Raw genomic sequence first — 23,725 nt, forward strand, 5'->3', positions numbered from 1 at the left:
TTTGACCGCCTCAAGGGAGCTACGGTCTTTACTAAGCTTGATTTGAGAGGAGTGTACAATCTCTTTAGGATCAAGGAGGGCCACGAATGGAAAACAGCATTTAACACCAGGAGCGGGCATTATGAGTATCTTGTAATGCCCTTTGGCCTATGTAATGCTCCTGCTGTTTTCCAGGAATTTATTAATGATGTCCTACGAGATATGTTGCAACAGTGTGTTGTGGTGTACTTAGACGACATCCTCATACACTCACCCACACTTGAGGCTCATCGTTCTGATGTTACACGGGTTCTTCAGAGACTACATGAGAACGGCCTGTTTTGTAAACTTGAGAAATGTGAGTTCCATCAGACTCAAGTAACCTTCCTAGGTTATGTTATCTCTGTTGCAGGGTTCTCTATGGATCCTGACAAGTTACCTGCAGTTCTGCAGTGGCCTCGCCCAGTTCGTCTTCAGTCTATTCAACGTTTTTTGGGGTTCGCCAATTATTATAGAAAGTTTATTAAAAACTTTTCTTCCTTGGTCAAACCTATCACAGACATGACCCGTAAAGAGAATGATCCACTCCATTGGTCACCTACTGCCATTAAGGCCTTTGGTAGTCTTAAGACTGCCTTTGCTGCTGCTCCAGTTCTGGCTCATCCTAACCCTTTCCTGCCTTTCGTTCTTGAGGTCGATGCGCCTCACACTGGAGTAGGTGCTCTCTTGTCTCAACGTCCTACACCTGACGGTTCCTGGCATCCATGTGGTTTCTTCTCTAAGAAATTGTCTCCTGTTGAGTGCAATTATGAAATTGGCAACAGGGAATTACTGGCCATAATTTTGGCACTCAAAGAATGGAGGCATCTTCTCGAGGGTACTAGCGTGCCAGTGCTCATTCTTACTGACCACAAGAATTTAACTTATCTATCTGAAGCAAAACGTTTGTCGCCCCGACAGGCCAGATGGGCACTATTTTTGTGTCGGTTTAATTATGTGGTCTCCTACCTGCCTGGTAGTAAGAATGTTAGGGCTGATGCCCTCTCTCAACAATTTTCACCTCTGTCCAAGGAGGAGTCTGTACCTACTCCAGTTATACCTCCTGACCATATTTTAGCTACCATATGTACTAATTTGACTTCTCCCTTGGGGGAGGAGATCCTGGCTGCACAAACCAATGCACCTCCTGAGAAACCTAGTGGTAAGTGTTTTGTTCCTGAGAATCTTTGAACTAAACTTTTGCACACTTACCACTATCCTAAAGCCACAGGTCACCCAGGCAAGAACCAAATGATTTGGTCTGTCACTCGACAATTCTGGTGGCCAGGTCTTCATTCTGATGTTGCTGCATATGTTGCCTCCTGCTCAGTTTGTGCACAGAATAAGACTCCTCGACGTCTTCCTGTGGGTCTTCTTCAACCTATTGCTAATGGTGAGCGTCCTTGGACACATCTTTCCATGGACTTCATTGTCGAGCTCCCTGTTTCCAATGGCAATACTGTTATCCTTATGGTGGTTGACCGTTTTTCTAAAATGTCACATTGCATTCCCTTGAAGAAGTTGCCTACCGCTCAGGAGCTTGCTTCAATTTTTGCCCGTGAGGTCTTCCGTTTACATGGGTTACCCAAGGAGATAGTGTCGGACCGGGGTAGCAAGTTTGTCTCCAGATTTTGGCGTTCCTTTTGTGCTCAAATGGGGATCCAGCTCTCCTTCTCCTCTGCATATCACCCTCAATCCAATGGGGCTGCGGAACGGTCTAATCAAGCTCTGGAACAGTTCCACCGTTGCTATGTCTCAGATCACCACAATAATTGGTCTGAACTGTTACCTTGGGCAGAGTTTGCTCGTAATAGTGGTATTAATGCTTCCTCCAAGTTATCCCCGTTCATGGCGAATTATGGGTTTCAACCATCCTTGTTGCCCGCTTCATTCATGTCTCAGGGTATTCCGGCTTTGGAGGAGCATCTCCGGCAACTCCGTTCCACGTGGGTGCAGATTCAGGATTGCCTTCATCGTTCTATGCGGCGCCAAAAGTTCCAGGCTGATCGTAAGCGTCTGCCTGCACCTTCCTACCAGGTTGGTGAGAGAGTTTGGCTGTCCTCCTGCAACTTGAACCTTCGTGTGCCTTCCAATAAACTTGCTCCCTGTTATGTTGGTCCTTTTCGAATACTCCAACGGGTCAATCCTGTGGCCTACGCTCTTGACCTTCCTCTTGCAATGCACATCTCCAATGTTTTTCATGTCTCCCTCTTGAAACCATTGGTTTGTATTCGGTTCACCACTGTGTTGCCTCGTCCCCGTCCTATCATTGTTGACAACCATGAGGAGTATGAGGTCAGCAGCATTATTGACTCTCATATGTTCAGGGGCCGCGTACAGTATTTGGTTCATTGGAGGGGCTACGGTCCAGAGGAGCGTTCATGGGTTCTCTCCTCTGATGTTCATGCTCCTGCCCTCCTCCGTGCCTTCCATGCCCGTTTCCCCAATAAGCCTTTTGTCCTCCCGCAGGGGAGGGGTCGTTGAGGGGAGGGTACTGTCAGGGTTTTTTCCTCACTTGTTTGCCATGTGCACCAAGTTTTTCTTTGAAGGTTATTCAGGTTTATTGTATTCATTTAAGGTTAACTGTTAAAAAAAAAAAAAAAAAAAAAAAAAAGCATATATAGAGGCATGGCAGAGGTGTTCTTAAATAGAGGTAAGCTTAAGCAGAGGTGTGCTTAAATAGAAGTAAGCTTAAGCAGAGTTGTGTTTAAATAGAGGCAAGCTTAAGCAGAGGTGTGCTTAAATAGAAGTAAGCTTAAGCAGAGTTGTGTTTAAATAGAGGCAAGCTTAAGCAGAGATGTGCTTAATTAGAGGTAAGCTTATGCAGAGGTGTGCTTAATTAAAGGTAAGTTTAAGCAGAGGTGTGCTTAAATAGAGGTAAGCTTAAGCAGAGTTGTGTTTAAATAGATGCAAGCTTAAGCAGAGGTGTGCTTAAATATAAGTAAGCTTAAGCAGAGTTGTGTTTAAATAGAGGCAAGCTTAAGCAGAGGTGTGCTTAAATAGAGGAAAGCTTAAACAGAGGTGTGCTTAAATAGAGGTACGCTTAAGCAGATGTGTGCTTAATAAGAGGTAAGCTTAAGCAGAGTTGTGTTTAAATAGAGGTAAGCTTAAGCAGAGGTGTGCTTAAATAGAGGTAAGCTTAAGCAGAGGCGTGCTTAAATAGAGGTAAGCTTAAGCAGAGTTGTGTTTAAATAGAGGTAAGCTAAGCTTAAGCAGAGGTGTGCTTAAATAGAGGTAAGCTTAAGCAGAGGTGTACTTAATTAGAGGTAAGCTTAAGCAGAGGTGTACTTAATTAGAGGTAAGCTTAAGCAGAGGTGTGCTTAATTAGAGGTAAGCTTAAGCAGAGGTATGCTTAAATAGAGGCAAGCTGTCAGGGTTTTTTCCTTGTTTGCCATGTGCTGCTGGCAGCCATTTTACTCACCTCTCTTGCTGACTTTGGTGCATTCTGGGAGATGCTGCTCACTTCCTGTACTTCCTTTTATGGCAAGACTGGTTTACATCATCCATGTGAGACAGGATGCAGTCTCAGACTTGTGATGTCATCACTTATTATTTAAAGGGCCTTTGTTCAGTATGCTTTGCCCTTGCGTTGTCTCAGACCTGTTTGTGAGAGCTCCTGTGTATTACCTGGCTGTCTGACGTCCCTCCTGGTTCCTGATCCCTGGCTTGTTCCTGACTCTGCTGTTCTCCTTGTTCCTGATTCCGGCTCGTCTGACTACTTGCTTTGGCTCCTGACTCGGCTTGTCTGACTACCAGCTCTAGTTTTGACTCCTGGCTTGTTATTTGACATGTGGACTTTTTATTATTTTTTGCTATTAATAAAGGTGTGATTATTTTTGCACTTCTCGTGTCAGTCTGATTCCTGGCACCCTGACACAAGCTTAAGCAGAGGTGTGCTTAAATAGAGGTAAGGAGGTGTGCTTAAATAGAGGTAAGCTTAAACAGAGGTGTGCTTAATTAGAGGTAAGCTTAAACAGAGGTGTGCTTAAATAGAGGTAAGCTTAATCAAAGGTGTGCTTAAATAGAGGTAAGCTTAAGCAGAGGTGTGCTTAAATAGAGGTAAGCTTAATCAGAGGTGTGCTTAATTAGAGGTAAGCTTAAGCAGAGGTGTGCTTAAATGGAGGTAAGCTTAATCAGAGGTGTGCTTAAATAGAGGTAAGCTTAAGCAGAGGTGTGCTTAAATAGAGGCAAGCTTAAGCAGAGGTGTGCTTAAATAGAGGTAAGCTTAAGCAGAGGTGTGCTTAAATAGAGGTAAGCTTAAGCAGAGGTGTGCTTAAATAGAGGTAAGCTTAAGCAGAGGTGTGTTTAAATAGAGGTAAGCTTAAGCAGATGTGTGCTTAAATAGAGGCAAGCTTAAGCAGAGGTGTGATTAAATAGAGGTAAGCTTAATCAGAGGTGTGCTTAAATAGAGGTAAGCTTAATCAGAGGTGTGCTTAAATAGAGGCAAGCTTAAGCAGAGGTGTGTTTAAATAGAGGTAAGCTTAATCAGAGGTGTGCTTAAATAGAGGTAAGCTTAAGCAGAGGTGTGCTTAAATAGAGGCAAGCTTAAGCAGAGGTGTGTTTAAATAGAGGCAAGCTTAAGCAGAGGTGTGCTTAAATAGAGGCAAGCTTAAGCAGAGGTGTGCTTAAATAGAGGCAAGCTTGAGCAGAGGTGTGTTTAAATAGAGGTAAGCTTAATCAGAGGTGTGCTTAGAGGTAAGCTTAAGCAGAGGTGTGCTTAAATAGAGGCAAGCTTAAGCAGAGGTGTGCTTAAATAGAGGCAAGCTTAAGCAGAGGTGTGCTTAAATAGAGGTAAGCTTAAGCAGAGGTGTGTTTAAATAGAGGTAAGCTTAAGCAGAGGTGTGCTTAGAGGTAAGCTTAAGCAGAGGTGTGCTTAAATAGAGGCAAGCTTAAGCAGAGGTGTGCTTAAATAGAGGTAAGCTTAATCAGAGGTGTGCTTAGAGGTAAGCTTAAGCAGAGGTGTGCTTAAATAGAGGCAAGCTTAATCAGAGGTGTGCTTAAATAGAGGCAAGCTTAAGCAGAGGTGTGCTTAAATAGAGGTAAGCTTAAGCAGAGGTGTACTTAAATAGAGGCAAGCTTAAGCAGAGGTGTGCTTAAATAGAGGCAAGCTTAAGCAGAGGTGTGCTTAAATAGAGGCAAGCTTAAGCAGAGGTGTGCTTAAATAGAGGCAAGCTTAAGCAGAGGTGTGCTTAAATAGAGGTAAGCTTAAGCAGAGGTGTGCTTAAATAGAGGTAAGCTTAAGCAGAGGTGTGCTTAAATAGAGGCAAGCTTAAGCAGAGGTGTGTTTAAATAGAGGTAAGCTTAAGCAGAGGTGTGCTTAAATAGAGGTAAGCTTAAGCAGAGGTGTGCTTAAATAGAGGCAAGCTTAAGCAGAGGTGTGCTTAAATAGAGCTAAGCTTAAGCAGAGGTGTGTTTAAATAGAGGTAAGCTTAATCAGAGGTGTGCTTAGAGGTAAGCTTAAGCAGAGGTGTGCTTAAATAGAGGCAAGCTTAAGCAGAGGTGTGCTTAAATAGAGGCAAGCTTAAGCAGAGGTGTGCTTAAATAGAGGTAAGCTTAAGCAGAGGTGTGCTTAAATAGAGGTAAGCTTAAGCAGAGGTGTGCTTAAATAGAGGCAAGCTTAAGCAGAGGTGTGTTTAAATAGAGGTAAGCTTAAGCAGAGGTGTGTTTAAATAGAGGTAAGCTTAAGCAGAGGTGTGCTTAAATAGAGGCAAGCTTAAGCAGAGGTGTGTTTAAATAGAGGTAAGCTTAAGCAGAGGTGTGCTTAAATAGAGGTAAGCTTAAGCAGAGGTGTGCTTAAATAGAGGCAAGCTTAAGCAGAGGTGTGCTTAAATAGAGGTAAGCTTAATCAGAGGTGTTGAAGAGATGTGCAAGACCTGGAGGAGCTTTTATCAAGAACTTTTAGAGCTTCATCTTAATTTTGAGTGTATAGAAAGTGTATTTTTGTTAATATAATTGTGTATCGTGAAATTTCATTTTTAACATTCCGCGACACAAAAATATGAAGTTAAAAAAGAAAGAAAAAGAAATTTCTTGGGGCCACTATCTCTTGGGCTACTTTTCCAACCCCTGTAGAACAAAACATGTGCAGCCCAGAAAATGTTCTTTCGGAAAATTCAGGGTAATTTGTTTCCGCCAAGTATATTATGTACAGCGTGTAGCCACTAATCATGCCTTTTGTGTTTATAGACATAGGTGCTTTTGTGTTTTCATTTTTATTTTTATATAGAGAGAGAGAACTGTATATTATGGTAATGTGCACTATATTTAGGATTTATTACAATAAACACTTTTATGTATGAGGACAGACCTGTTGGTCCGAAAACGTTCACAGTAAAGTGATATTCTGTAACAAATCCCCATTGGAGTGCGCTTTCTTTCTCTCTCGCTCTCTCTCATACTCTCTCTCTCTCTCTCTCTCTCTCTCTCTCATTCATACTCTCTCTCTCTCATTCTCTCTCTCTCTCATTCTCTCTCTCTCATTCTCTCTCTCTCTCATTCTCTCTCTCTCTCTCTCTCTCTCTCATACTCTCTCTCTCTCTCATACTCTCTCTCTCATACTCTCTCTCTCTCTCATACTCTCTCTCATACTCTCTCTCCTACTCTCTCTCATACTCTCTCTCATACTCTCTCTCATACTCTCTCTCTCTCTCTCTCTCTCTCATACTCTCTCTCTCATTCATACTCTCTCTCTCTCTCATACTCTCTCTCTCTCATTCATACTCTCTCTCTCTACTAAATATATTAGATATGTTCGATTCGTTTCGGATCGATTAGGAAATTCTGAAAATTCGGCGATTCGGATCGAACCGAATTACCGATTTATTCGGATGGCCATGGATTACACTAGTATTGTACAGTATAAGTCTAATCCCACCTAACACTTACTGAAATTCTGAACCGAACAGAACCGAATCGAACCGAATTCAGCCAAATTTAGTACATAATATGATAATAATAGTCTAATATCCCACCTAACACTTACCGAAATTCCGAATTTCCGAACCGAACCAAATCGAACCGAATCCAGCCGAATTTATTCGAATCCGAATGAATCCGAAACAAATCCGAACCAAATTTATTTGAATCCGAATGAATCCGAAACAAATCCGAACCGAATTGATTCAAATTTTTCCGAATTCGAATCGCTCCGAACCGAAATTCGAAAAAATCCGAATCGATCCGAACTGAACCAAACCGATTTTTTTCGCCATGCACATGTCTAAAATATATATATATTGCATATACAGATATTTATATATATATATATATATATATATATATATATATATATATAAATATCTATTTTCAAACAAAAAGGAAATTTTCTATGTGAAGAACATTGGAATTTCAAGTATTTCTATTCAAAATACATTAAAAATGAATAAAGATTATATTGCATGTTTCAAGGTATTTGACTGGGACGTGATCAGAAGTGTGTATATCTGTCTATATAAGTGTATACATGTGTATTTATGTGTACATATTTATCTATGTGTGGACATATATATTAACACATATAAACACATAAATCAAATGTACATATTTAGGCATATCTATAATCTAGAACATAATCTGTTTCCTACATTGAACAGGTTGATAAAGAAGGATATTGGTCTTATTAATAACAAAAAAACTTGGGTGCAGCCACACTCTATGCAGAGAATGTTTCTCACGTTTACTCAAAAATCTTCAGCCTGAGTTGGAATAAGACTGGGACAAAGTGATCACCTTGTGTGAGAGAGCCTTCAAAGACAAATAAAGTACCCACAAAGACACATAGAGGTGGCACATAAATGGCAGTGGTTGGGTGTCAGAGACTGGACATATTTTGGCACAGCAGATAACGTCTTTTAGAAAGAAAGTTACTACTGAGTTAGAATGAAACACATTGACAACAAACAAAAATCAGTGCAATGCCAAAGTCACAGGGATATAAAGTGATTATCATCAAGGCCACAGAATTAGGTTATAAATCAAATAAAGGTCGGTCTGTCACACTCCTGGGAGAAAGGGGAACAGTTTTACCTGGAGAAGGTGCGGTCTCACATCCAGTGAGGGGGGGGGGGAGGTTAGAGTTAATTTAAAAGCTGGAGCACTGTGGGCTGCGATAGTCATAAATAAGTTTTATAAACAACAGGTCTGCGAGGCATTAGATAGAAGGGACTTAATGAGAGTCAGAAATTGTATAACTGTAGGACAACCATACGGGCAATTCAAGGAAGAAGAGACATTCGTGTGACAGACATTGATCCCTTGAAAGTGACAGACATGTCAAATCACGTGACTATCCCAAAGGACGTGGTAAGTCTGTTCTACTAAACTTTATTTCTGAACCAGGGGACCTGGGATAGGGAGGGATGAAAATAAAAATCCTGCTGAAAAAGCTCAGTGTCCAGTAGCTAAGAGATCAGGAGAAGACATAAGTCATGTCTAGGACTTAGATTTAATTACAGATAAAATTGTGTCAACATTCCATTAAAGTCCACCTGTATTTTTGTAGTATTTGTGTAGATAAATGGTGTGATAATTTTTTTTTTCATCTGCAAATTATCCCTTGATTAGAGAACACTGAGAGATATCATCAGGTGTTTAGTAAGAACATTTAAGGATGGGAAGTTGGTCACACTCTGGTGATCCTCAGTGTCACTGAGGGATCTGGTGGTGAATGTTAGGGCTGTAATAATCTATAAATCACTACATTAATTGGCATATTGAATAAATAAATAATAAAATGTAAAGAGCAATGGGTGATGGGACACATCTCTTACTACATGAATTAGTTTTTGATTGATGGGATATGATGAGTTGGCTGTTTTACTTTAGTGCAGGTCTACAGAACATTTTTTGGGGTACATAGAAGCTGAAATATCTTGTTATAAAATATAATGCTTATCCTGTAAATATATCATTTGTGTCATGTAGGTAAGTTGTGCAATACACGTAAATTTAAGATGCACAAGTGTCAGTCAACACATTGAGCAACTATACTTTATTAATCTCCATTTTTTGGCACCTGCGTCTTGTACATGTTATTAAAACTGATGTTTTATCATATATTGATGCACAAAATGATTCTATATACCAGAGCTAATAAAGTGATTTAAACAAGAGGCTAAACTGAAGCGCAGGGCTTCTAAATCCATTTTATATATATAATCAAGATACACATCATCAATTAAGCATCACATTGCATTAAATCTGCATTTAAACTTTTTTTTTTTGCTTTTTTTTTTTGCAACCCATGGATTCACTCCTTGAAAAGTCTATTATGTATTTTACCTCTGGCTCTGGCTGGTTAGGGACCAATATAAATCAGGTCCTCTACTGATAAAGCAAATAATTGTGTAGTGTTTCTCTGGGCCAGATGAAAAAGGAATTTTCAGAATTAAATTACAGGAAAAATGGGCAAAATAACTAATAAAATATTTTATTGAGTTTTTATTTTATTGAGTTTATTTAGTGGTGGACAAAAGCAGACAATATATAAATATTTGTATCACTGAGTCTGTTTCTCTTGGCACACACCAGTCTTGTTATCCTATTATAAGAGATCATAAAACAATTAATAAGTGTATTAATATTCATAATAACAAATATGTGTTGCTGTCACTTCTCCATTCCCCTTTAGCTTCAACATTTCTATCTTATCACATTTCTTTTACGTTTCTCAGTTCCATCCCTGTATTATATCCCTTCACTCCTATCTATTATATCTCCAGTATTTTGTAAATAGGTTTCTGTTCTTGTATCTTCATTCTCTGTGAATATATCCATGTTAATAACAATTAAAAAACTGAAGAAGACAAATATTTGCTGTTTGTTTAAGTTGATTCATTAAAGTGATAGTGAAAATAATTTATTTTACATATGTATCAAGAATGATTCACAGCACTGCAAAAAATCTGCATAGAAAATAATCTACAAATATTTTAACAAAATTTGCATTGTGGTTCAGAGACACACCCCTTAAAAATATTCTTGAGTATATTTACACCTTCTTTCCTTTGTTGTGGATAATTATGGATAGACATATATGAGGTTCTACATGTATCAGATAATCACTGTGAAGCATGCATGACACTAGAGAGAAGGATGAACTAGACAAATATAATGAGAGGGGACAGGGAATAGAGAGAGAAAATTAGTGAGACAGAGAGAGATACTCAATGTGCTGTAGAGGGGGAAATAAATACAGTCAAGAGAGGTCTATTTATGATGGTGCGAGCGGACATGATCCGATATAGCAGATCATGTCCGCCGCACATCGATAAATGCCGGCAGCATACGCTCTCGGCATTTATCATTGCACCAGCAGTTCTTGTGAACTGCTGGTGCAATACCGCCTCCTGCAGATTCGCGGATCCCAATTGTATTTGATCGGGTTGATTTCTGTCCTCAGAGCAGGCGGACAGGTTATGTATATGTGTATATGTGTGTACACATACATACAGTACATGCACATACATATATACAATTATTTACATACACATATATACATACATACACATACATATATACACAAACATACATAAATACACACACATATATATATATATATATATATATATATATATACACACACATACATACATATATACACATACATATATACAATTATTTAAATACACATATATACATACATACACATACATATGTACACATACATATATACACATACCTATATACAATTATTTACATACACATATATACATACATACACATACATATATACACATACATATATACACATACATATATACACATACATATATACACATACATATATACACATACATATATACAATTATTTACATACACATATATACATACATACACATACATATATACACATACATATATACACATACATATATACACATACATATATACACATACATATATACACATACCTATATACACATACATATATACAATTATTTACATACACATATATACATACATACACATACATATATACACAAACATACATAAATACACACACATATATATATATATATATATACACACACACATACATATATACACATACATATATACAATTATTTACATACACATATATACATACATACACATACATATATAAACATACATATATACACATACATATATACACATACATATATACAATTATTTACATACACATATATACATATATACACATACATATATACACATACATATATACAATTATTTACATACACATATATACATACATACACATACATATATACACAAACATACATAAATACACACACATATATATATATATATATATATATATATATATATATATATACACACACACACATACAAATATACACATGTATACATACATTTGTACACACATATAAACACATATATACATACATACACATACAAATATACAAATACATACATATATATACATGCACACACATATATACACATATACACACATACATATATACACATATTTACATACACATGCATTTGTAAAGATATAAACACATATATACATACACATACATATGTACACATGTACCCACATACATATATACCGTACATACACACATACAAATCCAAACACATACATGAACACCTTGTCATATACCATAACACTTTATATCACTGTTTAAACATTTATTTTATTAATAAACATATATTTTATATATAATATATATGTATATATATATGTGTGTGTGTGTGTGTGTGTAATATTGTATACATGTATTTTGTTCTGCATATATTCTAGCCCTAACTACTTCAGGTCTCCAGTCTAGCTAAATTTCTGTAAAATGCCTGTTTCTAATAGCTTTGAACTATCTAACCAGATTTTAAATGTTCCGAAAGTTGCTTTAGAATATGAAATTGATGACGGCATGAGCAGAAACGCGTCAAGCCCCATCTTCGCTTGCAAGTGTTTTTAATTTTTTTTATCCATGCTAAACCTTTTTTTGAGCGCATATTACCTGAGCACCGCTTTATTTCAGCTTTTTCCCTTTTTCTAATAGATTTTTCAATTACTTTGAAAAACAATGCACAGCAGACTTTGCATACAATATTTTCTCAAATAAAATGTGAGAGATTATAAAAGGGGGGTACTTTAAAATCAATATCAACTACTATTGAACTGAGATTTTGACAATAACAACTAAAAAAAGTTTAAAAAAAATATTATTGAAATCTTCCCCAATTCCAAAATTCTGAGAGATAACTTGAATATTTTATTTATTAATTAAATAATAGAAGCAAATTACAATTTTTCTTGCATAAGTCAAATTTACGTTTAAATGCAAATAAATGATGAAAGGTCATCTTTGTTTCTTTATTCAGGACACTCTTCTATACTGGACAGTTTTTATTATATAATATCTTTTTCAGACTCATTTCTTTTTCTTCCATTCGGTCTTGCTCCCTGTTCTCTGTGCCATTCTTCACTCATGCATTCCCTTGGTGACACTTTCTCCCTGGCTTCTTCAGTGATATTTAATAGCTCAGGTTTTGCAACGTGTCACGTGTTGCTCTATATATATCCATATATCTATGTACCTGTACTTGCAACCTTTACCCAGCTGTCTCTCCTGAAGCCCCTACAGGAGGGACAGACTTAAAGAAGAGACTACCAACTAGACAAATAGAGAATGCCACAGCTCTATAGATCTAGAGATAGCCAACAAGAGACCTTTTCAGCTAAAGAAGTACAAACCTCAGGTCTAAGTAACTCTGGTAAGCAGATTTATAGGGTGAGCTACTCTGAAGAATTAGGGTCTGGAACTGAATGGAAGAGACATTTCACAAAGGGTGAACAGATGAGAGAAAGGGGACTACATTGAACATAAGGGTTACCTGTAAGTGGATGTTAGAAGGACCTAAAGAAAACAACAAGCCATATTTAAATGTATTATTAACAGCAAATGGGAGTGAAAACAGACAGAGATGGGTAACTGACAGCCTCAAGGGAAGAGAAGAGGTTTAAGGAAGAAAACAAGTGAAGTGTCGGCCGGTAGAGCAGAAGATGAACTCTACAGAAGCAAACAAGAACTCTCAAAGCAATTCCTGTAAGTCAGGCTGGTGGGGTGATGACATTCAGTATCAATATATACAACAGCAAGACTGCTCCAGCTATGGAATCCCCAGTGAGGCAACCGCTCCACTGCAGGAAACCCCAGGAAAGCACCACACCCCTCAAACACAGGTAGGGCCAAATGCCATCTGGAGAGTTGTGAGAAAGGTGCAGGGGCAGATAGAACTAGATGTCATATCTAAGCATTGGACCAGCCAGTAGCTATTTATAGACCTTTATGATAGGTAAACATGGGTTAATATTAAAATGCAGGAGTGCATGGTGCAATATTGGGAAGCAGTCTTCCAAGTTACACTTTTGAAGTTAAAGGAAGGAGGCAAGATAGGATTGGAGATGGTTTATATATACTGAAGGACTTGTATATCTGTATAGCTGAAGTGGTTCTACAGTCATGTATGTATGGTAGGCACAGATGAATAAATCTAAAGTGATGTCACAGGTGTGTATCTGGCATTAAGCACCAATATGTAAGGACAGTTTATGGATGGAGCATATGGTACTAATCTACATATCTCTTTAAAATGTTTTTGTACATAACTCACACCAGAAAAATACCAAATAAGGTTCTGAGTAGAAATCCCAATGGATTTGATAATGTGTCTATAATGTGAAATACAACCTTTCTGCTCACAACTGAGTCTCATGTCTGTAGTGAAGTGATTCCATTTAGTGTCCCTATTACTCCTTTCAGTTGGTCTGGCCATGAACAGTCACCAGCACTCTCTCTGTTGTATATTACACAACTAATGCTAATAATTATTTGATCTGCTCACACTTCCCTGTATTGTCTTGCTCACAGTAATGCACTTGCCCAGGTATATAGTGTAGAATGTGCAGGTAACCAGAGGTTGTCTAGCCCACATATATGCGCTTGCCCAGGTATATAGTGCAGAATGTGCAGGTAATTAGAGCTTGTCTTGCCCACAGACATGCGCTTGCCCAGATATATAGTGCAGAATGTGCAGGTAATTAGAGGTTGTATTGCCCACAGACATGCGCTTGCCCAGGTATATAGTGCAGAATGTGCAGGTAATTAGAGGTTGTCTTGCCCACAGACATGCGCTTGCCCAGGTATATAGTGTAGAATGTGCAGGTAATTAGAGGTTGTCTTGCCCACAGACATGCGCTTGCCCAGGTATATAGTGCAGAATGTGCAGGTAATTAGAGGTTGTCTTGCCCACAGACATGCGCTTGCCCAGGTATATAGTGCAGAATGTGCAGGTAATTAGAGGTTGTCTTGCCCACAGACATGCCCTTGCCCAGGTATATAGTGCAGAATGTGCAGGTAATTAGAGGTTATCTTGCTCACAGACATGCGCTTGCCCAGGTATATAGTGCAGAATGTGCAGTAATTAGAGGTTGTCTTGCCCACAAACATGCGCTTGCCCAGGTAAATAGTGCAGAATGTGCAGGTAATTAGAGGTTGTCTTGCCCACAGATATGTGCTTGCCCAGGTATATAGTGCAGAATGTGCAGGTAATTAGAGGTTGTCTTGCCCACAGATATGTGCTTGCCCAGGTATATAGTGCAGAATGTGCAGGTAATTAGAGGTTGTCTTGCTCACAGACATGCGTTTGCCCAGGTAAATAGTGCAGAATGTGCAGTAATTAGAGGTTGTCTTGCTCACAGACATGCGCTTGCCCAGGTATATAGTGCAGAATGTGCAGTAATTAGAGGTTGTCTTGCTCACAGACATGTGCTTGTCCAGGTATATAGTGCAGAATGTGCAGTAATTAGAGGTTGTCTTGCTCACAGACATGCGCTTGCCCAGGTATATAGTGCAGAATGTGCAGTAATTAGAGGTTGTCTTGCTCACAGACATGCGCTTGCCCAAGTATATAGTGCAGAATGTGCAGGTAATTAGAGGTTGTCTTGCCCACAGACATGCGCTTGCCCAGGTATATAGTGCAGAATGGGCAGGTAATTAGAGGTTGTCTTGCTCACAGACATGCGCTTGCCCAGGTATATAGTGCAGAATGTGCAGTAATTAGAGGTTGTCTTGCCCACAGACATGCGCTTGCCCAGATATATAGTGCAGAATGTTCAGGTAATTAGAGGTTGTCTTGCCCACAGACATGCGCTTGTCCAGGTATATAGTGCAGAATGTGCAGGTAATTAGAGGTTGTCTTGCTCACAGACATGCGCTTGCCCAGGTATATAGTGCAGAATGTGCAGGTAATTAGAGGTTGTCTTGCTCACAGTCATGCGCTTGCCCAAGTATATAGTGCAGAATGTGCAGTAATTAGAGAGGTTGTCTTGCTCACAGACATGCACTTGCCCAGGTATATAGTGCAGAATGTGCAAGTAATTAGAGGTTGTCTTGCTCACAGACATGCGCTTGCCCAGGTATATAGTGCAGAATGTGCAAGTAATTAGAGGTTGTCTTGCTCACAGACATGCGCTTGCCCAGGTATATAGTGCATAATGTGCAGGTAATTAGAGGTTGTCTTGCTCACAGACATGCACTTGCCCAGGTATATAGAGCAGAATGTGCAGGTAATTAGAGGCTGTCTTGCCCACAGACATGCGCTTGCCCGGGTATATAGTGCAGAATGTGCAGGTAATTAGAGGTTGTCTTGCCCACAGTCATGCGCTTGCCCGGGTATATAGTGCAGAATGTGCAGTAATTAGAGGTTGTCTAGCCCACATACATGCACTTGCGCAGGTATATAGTGCAGAATGTGCAGGTAATTAGAGGTTGTCTTGCTCACAGACATGCGCTTGCCCAGGTATATAGTGCAGAATGTGCAGTAATTAGAGGTTGTCTTGCCCACATACATGCGCTTGCCCAGGTATATAGTGTAGAATGTGCAGGTAATTAGAGATTGTCTTGCCCACATACATGCACTTGCGCAGGTATATAGTGCAGAATGTGCAGGTAATTAGAGGTTGTCTTGCCCACAGTCATGCGCTTGCCCGGGTATATAGTGCAGAATGTGCAGTAATTAGAGGTTGTCTAGCCCACATACATGCACTTGCGCAGGTATATAGTGCAGAATGTGCAGGTAATTAGAGGTTGTCTTTCTCACAGACATGCGCTTGCCCAGGTATATAGTGCAGAATGTGCAGTAATTAGAGGTTGTCTTGCCCACATACATGCACTTGCCCAGGTATATAGTGCAGAATGTGCAGTAATTAGAGGTTGTCATGCTCACAGACATGTGCTTGCCCAGGTATATAGTGCAGAATGTGCAGGTAATTAGAGGTTGTCTTGCCCACAGACATGCGCTTGCCCAGGTATATAGTGCAGTATGTGCAGGTGATTAGAGGTTGTCTTGCTCACAGACATGCGCTTGCCTAGGTATATAGTGCAGAATGTGCAGGTAATTAGAGGTTGTCTTGCCCACAGACATGCGCTTGCCCAGGTATATAGTGCAGCATGTGCAGGTAATTAGAGGTTGTCTTGCCCACAGACATGCGCTTGCCCAGATATATAGTGCAGAATGTGCAGGTAATTAGAGGTTGTCTTGCTCACAGACATGCGCTTGCCCAGGTATATAGAGTCATTTTATATCTATGTGTTGTTCCTAAAGAGCTGAATTTGCTTTAAGCTTTGATGTGAGCCACCGACACAAAGCACTTTTTGACAATATATTAGTAGATAGTACTCTAAAATATAGAAAGTAATCAAGGTTTAATAGTGTATAATAGTGTATAATAGTGTATTATTGTAATATGACAGTTTACACATTTCAACTAATTTAAAGGGACAGTCTACACCAGAAGTTTTATTGTTTAAAAAGATAGATAATCCCTTTATTACTCTTACCCTAGTTTTGCATAACCAACACAGTTATATAAATACACTTTTTACCTCAGTGATTATCCTGTATCTAAGACTCTGCAAACTGCACCCTTATTTCAGTTCTTTTGACAGACATCCATTTTAGCCAATCAAAACTGGCTCACTGGAACTTCACGTGCGTGACCACAGTGTTATCTATATGACACACATGAACTAACACCCTCTATTGGTGAAAAACTGTCAAAATGCCCTGAGAGAAGAGGCGGACTTCAAGGGCTTAGAAATTAGCATATGAACCTCCTAGGTTTAGCTTTCAACTAAGAATACCAAGAGAACAAACAAAATTGGTTATAAAAGTAAATTAGAAAATTGTTTAAAATTACATTCTCTATCAGAATCATGAAAGTTTATTTCGGACTAGACTGTCCCTTTAATGTTTTCTAAATGTCCTGTTCACAACGCTATATGGTCAAACACTTTGCATCAGGTCACATTTCTAAATCATCATAAATTAGGATTCTAGTTTTTCAATAAAAATGGGCAAATTCTAGGGAATGTATCCTACTGCTTTTCGGTCTCATGTGGATGAAAGAGCAGAATTTAAACCTTTTTGACTGATATATATATACGATGAAAAAATTGTTTAAATTTAAATTTAGGGGTAGATTTAGCATTGTTGGACAAAGTTCACATGTTGTGAAGATGTCCATCCTAGATTGCAAATTGTGGGGTCCATGCTTTCCCATATTTAGCTGTGCATGGGTATCTGCTTGTGAAATGCTTTCCGTGCTCTTGCGCAACCAACAGCGAGAGAGCAGTGCTTTTCAATACCGGTAAAATCAGTCTGGGGTGAATTTTACTTTTCAATTCTGAGTTGGCTGAAATGGTGTAGGAAGCAGTGGTTTAAAATGAGACTTTCATGATTCAGATAGGGCATGCAATGTTAAACAACTTTCCAATTTAGTTTTATCATCAAATTTCCTTTGTTCTCTTGATAGTATTTTTTTTAAAGCTAAACCTAGGTAAGCTCAAACTGATTTCTAAACTGTTGAAAACTGCCTCTTAGCTCAGTGCATTTTGACAGTTTATCACAGTTAGACAGTGCAAGTTCATGCGTGCCATACAGATAACATTGTGCTCACTTCTGTGGCGTTATTTAGGAGTCAGCACTGATTAGCTAAAATGCAAGTCTGTCAAAAGAACTGAACTAAGGGGGCAGTCTGCACAGGTTTAGATACAAGGTAAGCACAGAGGTAAAAAGTGTATTAATATAACAGTATTGATTATGCAAAACTGGGGAATGGGTAATAAAGAGATTATCTATCTTTTAAAAGAATACACATTTTTAATTAGACTGTCTCTTTAAATATCAGTTGCATGCTCAGATGAGCAATTCTGCAACCAATAGGGGCATTCGCATCTTAATACGCTTGGTACTATTTATTATTGTATGGTTGGTAATTGCTACTAATGCTAAGTGATCAGGAAATGCCTATTGGTTAATAAGCATTGGCAGCAAGTGCCTAACAGCCAATGAGCATTAGAAGCAAGTTCCTGTCAGCCAACGAGCATTAGTATTAACTGCATATCAACCAATGAGCATTAGTCTAAAGTGTCTATCAGCCTGACAGCCAATGATAAATAGTCTAAATTGATTATCAACCAGTGAGGATTTGCAGTACTGATACTGCTGTATTCCATTTCAAGTTATATGAAACCCAAAATATTTCTGGTGTGATTCCGACAGAGCATACCATTTAAACAGTTTCCAATTTACTTCTATTAGAAAATTGTCCTCATTCCCATGGTATTCTTTGTTGAAGAGATACCTAGGTAGGTGTTTAGAATTCCACGTGGCAGGAAGACTGAAAAAACTATTTGAGGCATAAACTCGGTATTAACCCCCAAAATTATAGCTTTTTATAAAGCAGCGTTCTCCCAAAAGCGATTAGAAATAACGGGATTCTTCCAATGAATGCTCCACCAGATTCCACTCCTTATTCAGGACAGCATGCAAGGCCCAAATCTAAAAATAGGTAAAAGAAATGAGGCGCCTCAGGGTGCAATAAATCACTTAAACTTGTTAGAAGATATAAGGTACACAGTCGCACTCACATGTGATAAAGCACAAAAATAGCACTAAGAAGGCATGCTGGATCCTCGGAGCTCTGTGGTAAGCTCATCTCCCATCTCAGGATACCAACAGGAGAGCGATATCAGCTGATTGTCAGCGACCTCAAACTATTCCCATAATCAACCCGCGGCTTGATTCAGGAACTCATAAGGAGCAGTAGTAGATAAATAAAACCAATGTGCTTTATTAAAAACATAAATAAGCAACGCGTTTCTTGGCTATGCAGCCTTTTCCTCAGTCTTAAAAACATTTTAAATACTCCTAATTTTAACCATAAACCAGTCTATAGCAGACACCCAGGTATCACAATTGACATATAACAAAAGCAACGTATTATATAATTTGTTACAAGCTTTATTGGTTCCAATAACATTAACAACCTGGGAGATACATAATGACAAAATACCTATAAAAATATGATAATGAAATGAACAAAGAAAGATCATGTGAACATAAATATGGTGTCAGCGTATTGGATAAGAGGAACATGCCTTTACCTACAATATGCAAAATAAAATAATATAATGATATAACGATTGCTCATTTGAGCGTGCAAATAAGGGATCAATATGACCTGTAAATAGAAATATACTACACGCATTTATATAACCCTAAATCTGTAAAATTCCACTTAATGTGATTCAGCTCGACCATACAGATGGCTTATGAAGACAGTATTGTGTTTAAGAACAATATAATTAGGTGATTAATGATACCAATAAAAAAACTTACAGTACACAAATAATAAAAAAAAAGAGTGAAAAATAATAAAGTGAAAATTAGTATTATAGAGATATAGTTAAGACCAACTATAAACACATAATGCTTCAAAAGTGTATTGTGTAACCAAAATAACATGTATCTCGTTCCCTCTGACCGGTGTGAAGGGAAAGGCGTTGCGTCACACTGACAATATCCAACCAATAGCATCTGTCAGAGGGAAGAAAACAACTACACCTCCCACAATAGACCAATAAAGGTCTAGATTACGAGTGGAGCGCAAATGTTTGTGCCCGAGCAATATGGGCTATATCGCGCGGGTTTGTGCTCATCAGGTTTATTGCTCGTATTACGAGTTGAAAGTAAACGCGAGTGAGCGCAATCACGACTTACGCTAGAATCATTACCACGACTTCTAGCTCTGATGAACTGTTTTGCAAAACTAAAAAGTGTCACAAAATACATCAAAAATACATTAAAAAGTGCAGTTACACTAATAATAACACCATCTAATAAAAATTATTTAAAAACATATTGCACAAAAAGTTATAAAGTTATGAGATCTCAGGTGTTAGAAAAAATGCAGGTAAAGGGCTTTAACATTGAGATACATACATATACATGTCTAAAGATGGATATTGATTTATATATTATATGTATATGTGTACATATGTATTTATATGTGTACATATGTATTTATATGTGTACATATGTATTTATATGTGTATATATGTATTTATATGTGTATATATGCATTTATATGTGTACATATGTATTTATATGTGTATATATGTATTTATATGTGTACATATGTATTAATATGTGTATATATGTATTTATATGTGTACATATGTATTTATATGTGTATTTATGTATTTATATGTGTATATATGTATTTATATATGTATATATGTATTTATATGTGTATATATGTATTTATATATGTATATATGTATTTATATGTGTATATATGTATTTATATGTGTATATATGTATTTATATGTGTACATATGCATTTATATGTGTATATATGTATTTATATGTGTATATATGTATTTATAGGTGTATATATGTATTTATATTTGTATATATGTATTTATATATGTATATATGTGTTTATATGCCTTAGGCAGCCTTAGTTTAAAATCTTTGATAACTTAAGGGCTGGTTGTTGGACATTTCGTCACAGGGTTGGAGGGGCTGACTATTATTTGCAATTGCTAATCGATAGAGCGATAACTTCCTCCTTTAACCCTTAACCGTTACCAGTGTGTTAATTATTTTCTAACAGTGTGGTCATCTGTTTGGCTATACCGTAGGTATAATACAATTGTTGGTTAGCTGCTCACCCTTTTACATTTGATACATATGGTGTTATAGTACTCTGACAAACCGTTAATGTTATTAATGACTACAAGCTTGTACTAACGTTACAAACAACTATACATACTCATATATTCACACCGCTTAGATTAAGCAGGGCGGTAAACTTGTTGGGCCAGTCCCAGTAGCTGCAGATTGGGCATTACTCAACCTTTAACCGAAGCGGCTAAGGATATATGCACAACTCAGTGACACTATTATATAAACATTGTGTTAAGTCCTGAAGTAGGGCGATAAACGTACTAGGCCAGTCCCAGAGATTGCTGATTGTGTATTAATCTCCAGACAGGCGAGGTTTTTGTGGCTTTTTGTCAGTGTTATGCTCCGGTCATGTGTTAAAAAAAAAACTAAAGATCAAATCGTCATTTTAAATCATTAAACTTTTACAAAAAATGTAATTTCATCATCTAAATGTCCCTTAAAGAGAGATAAAAATGTAATAAAAACACTTTAATGTGTTATAGGATTTTATGTTCGCACTGTTGCTAGTTTATAATTATGTGATTCGTGTCTGCAAAGGGTTAACACATTGCTAAAGTCATCTGCAAAGCAGCACTGAACTACTGAGAGCTAGCTGAGCACTTGAGAGGCAGGACATATACTCCTACAAATCTCTTAAGTAAACCCCTTTAGCTTATGCTGTTAGCAGATTATTTCTATCATCTCAAGAACACATCAGTCACTCAAGTCTTTTGAAAGAAGAGACTTTGTCCTTAGCTCATGTAGCTGGGTAGGGGTTGTCTTCCTCTAGAGCTAAGGAACAGATGATTGCTAGCTCTGGGGATATATGACCCCTCCGTTTAAGTAGGGGAAGCACTTGTTATTTAAAGGGACCATTAACAAATACGGTGCTCTGTTGCATTAAACAAATTCATTTTTTCTAATAAGAATCTATTAATGGGGAATACTCAACTCTGATCCAACTGTAATTAAATCATTTATTTTGTTTTATGTTCAGAAGAGAGAGGTTTGCACTAGCAGTAAGTTGTCCCTTTAAGTGCAGAAATGTAAGGGCACCCTACTGTTACTGTGTATATACATCTCTAAATAGTAGTTTTTGTTTTTAATCAGTGGCTACTCAAGAAAATGGCCCAGAATAATTTCTCTCTAATTAATGATGTATGCAGAGGCATTTTCAGTCAAACGTAGGGGCAGGGTGCAAAAAAAAAAAAAAAAATACTAATAACAAAGTAAATATATTATTACCAATAAGCACTGCATACAGAGAACTTATTGTATACACTTGTTAGTAAACATCAGTAAGTATATTATTACCAATAAGCACTGCATACAGAGAACTTATTGTATACACTTGTTAGTAAACATCAGTAAGTATATTATTACCAATAAGCACTGCACTACAAAAGATGTGCATACAGAGAACTTATTGTATACACTTGTTAGTAAACATCAGTAAATATATTATTACCAATAAGCACTGCATACAGAGAACTTATTGTATACACTTGTTAGTAAACATCAGTAAGTATATTATTACTAATAAGCACTGCATACAGAGAACTTATTGTATACACTTGTTAGTAAACATCAGTAAGTATATTATTACTAATAAGCACTGCACTACAAAAGATGTGCATACAGAGAACTTATTGTATACACTTGTTAGTAAACATCAGTAAGTATATTATTACTAATAAGCACTGCACTACAAAAGATATGCATACAGAGAACTTATTGTATACACTTGTTAGTAAACATCAGTAAATATATTATTACCAATAAGCACTGCATACAGAGAACTTATTGTTTACACTTGTTAGTAAACATCAGTAAATATATGATTACCAATAAGCACTGCATACAGAGAACTTATTGTATACACTTGTTAGTAAACATCAGTAAATATATTATTACCAATAAGCACTGCACTACAAAAGGTATGCATACAGATAACTTATTGTATACACTTGTTAGTAAACATCAGTAAATATATTATTACCAATAAGCACTTCACTACAAAAGGTATGCATACAGAGAACTTATTGTGTACACTTGTTAGTAAACATCAGTAACTATATTATTACCAATAAGCACTGCACTACAAACGATATGCACACAGAGAACTTATTGTATACACTTGTTAGTAAACATCAGTAAGTATATTATTACCAATAAGCACTGCACTACAAAAGATATGCATACAGAGAACTTATTGTGTACACTTGTTAGTAAACATCAGTAAATATATTATTACCAATAAGCACTGCACTACAAAAGATGTGCATACAGAGAACTTATTGTATACACTTGTTAGTAAACATCAGTAAATATATTATTACCAATAAGCACTGCACTACAAAAGATGTGCATACAGAGAACTTATTGTATACACTTGTTAGTAAACATCAGTAAATATATTATTACCAATAAGCACTGCATACAGAGAACTTATTGTATACACTTGTTAGTAAACATCAGTAAATATATTATTACCAATAAGCACTGCATACAGAGAACTTATTGTATACACGTTAGTAAACATCAGTAAATATATTATTACCAATAAGCACTGCATACAGAGAACTTATTGTATACACTTGTTAGTAAACATCAGTAAATATATTATTACCAATAAGCACTGCACTACAAAAGGTATGCATACAGATAACTTAATGTATAC

General features: G+C 37.3%; 1 protein-coding gene across 4 annotated transcripts in view; it reads left to right on the forward strand.

Annotated features, from left to right (window-relative positions):
• Nucleotides 1-23,725, forward strand: part of CLCN1 (chloride voltage-gated channel 1) — a 384,315-nt gene that overhangs the window by 138,709 nt on the left and 221,881 nt on the right. For 3 of the 4 annotated variants that reach the window (XM_053692784.1, XM_053692782.1, XM_053692783.1), the window contains exon 1: nucleotides 12,732-13,213. The exons of the other annotated variant lie outside the window; for it this stretch is intronic. In XM_053692784.1, coding sequence (XP_053548759.1) covers nucleotides 13,034-13,213 — 180 coding nt within the window. In that variant the 5' untranslated portion in view covers nucleotides 12,732-13,033. Of the gene's footprint in view, nucleotides 1-12,731; nucleotides 13,214-23,725 lie in introns of those variants that run through there. 4 annotated transcript variants of the gene reach the window in all.

Source organism: Bombina bombina, chromosome 9 (genome assembly GCF_027579735.1).
Source record: "Bombina bombina isolate aBomBom1 chromosome 9, aBomBom1.pri, whole genome shotgun sequence".
NCBI classification, from domain to species: Eukaryota; Metazoa; Chordata; class Amphibia; order Anura; family Bombinatoridae; genus Bombina; species Bombina bombina.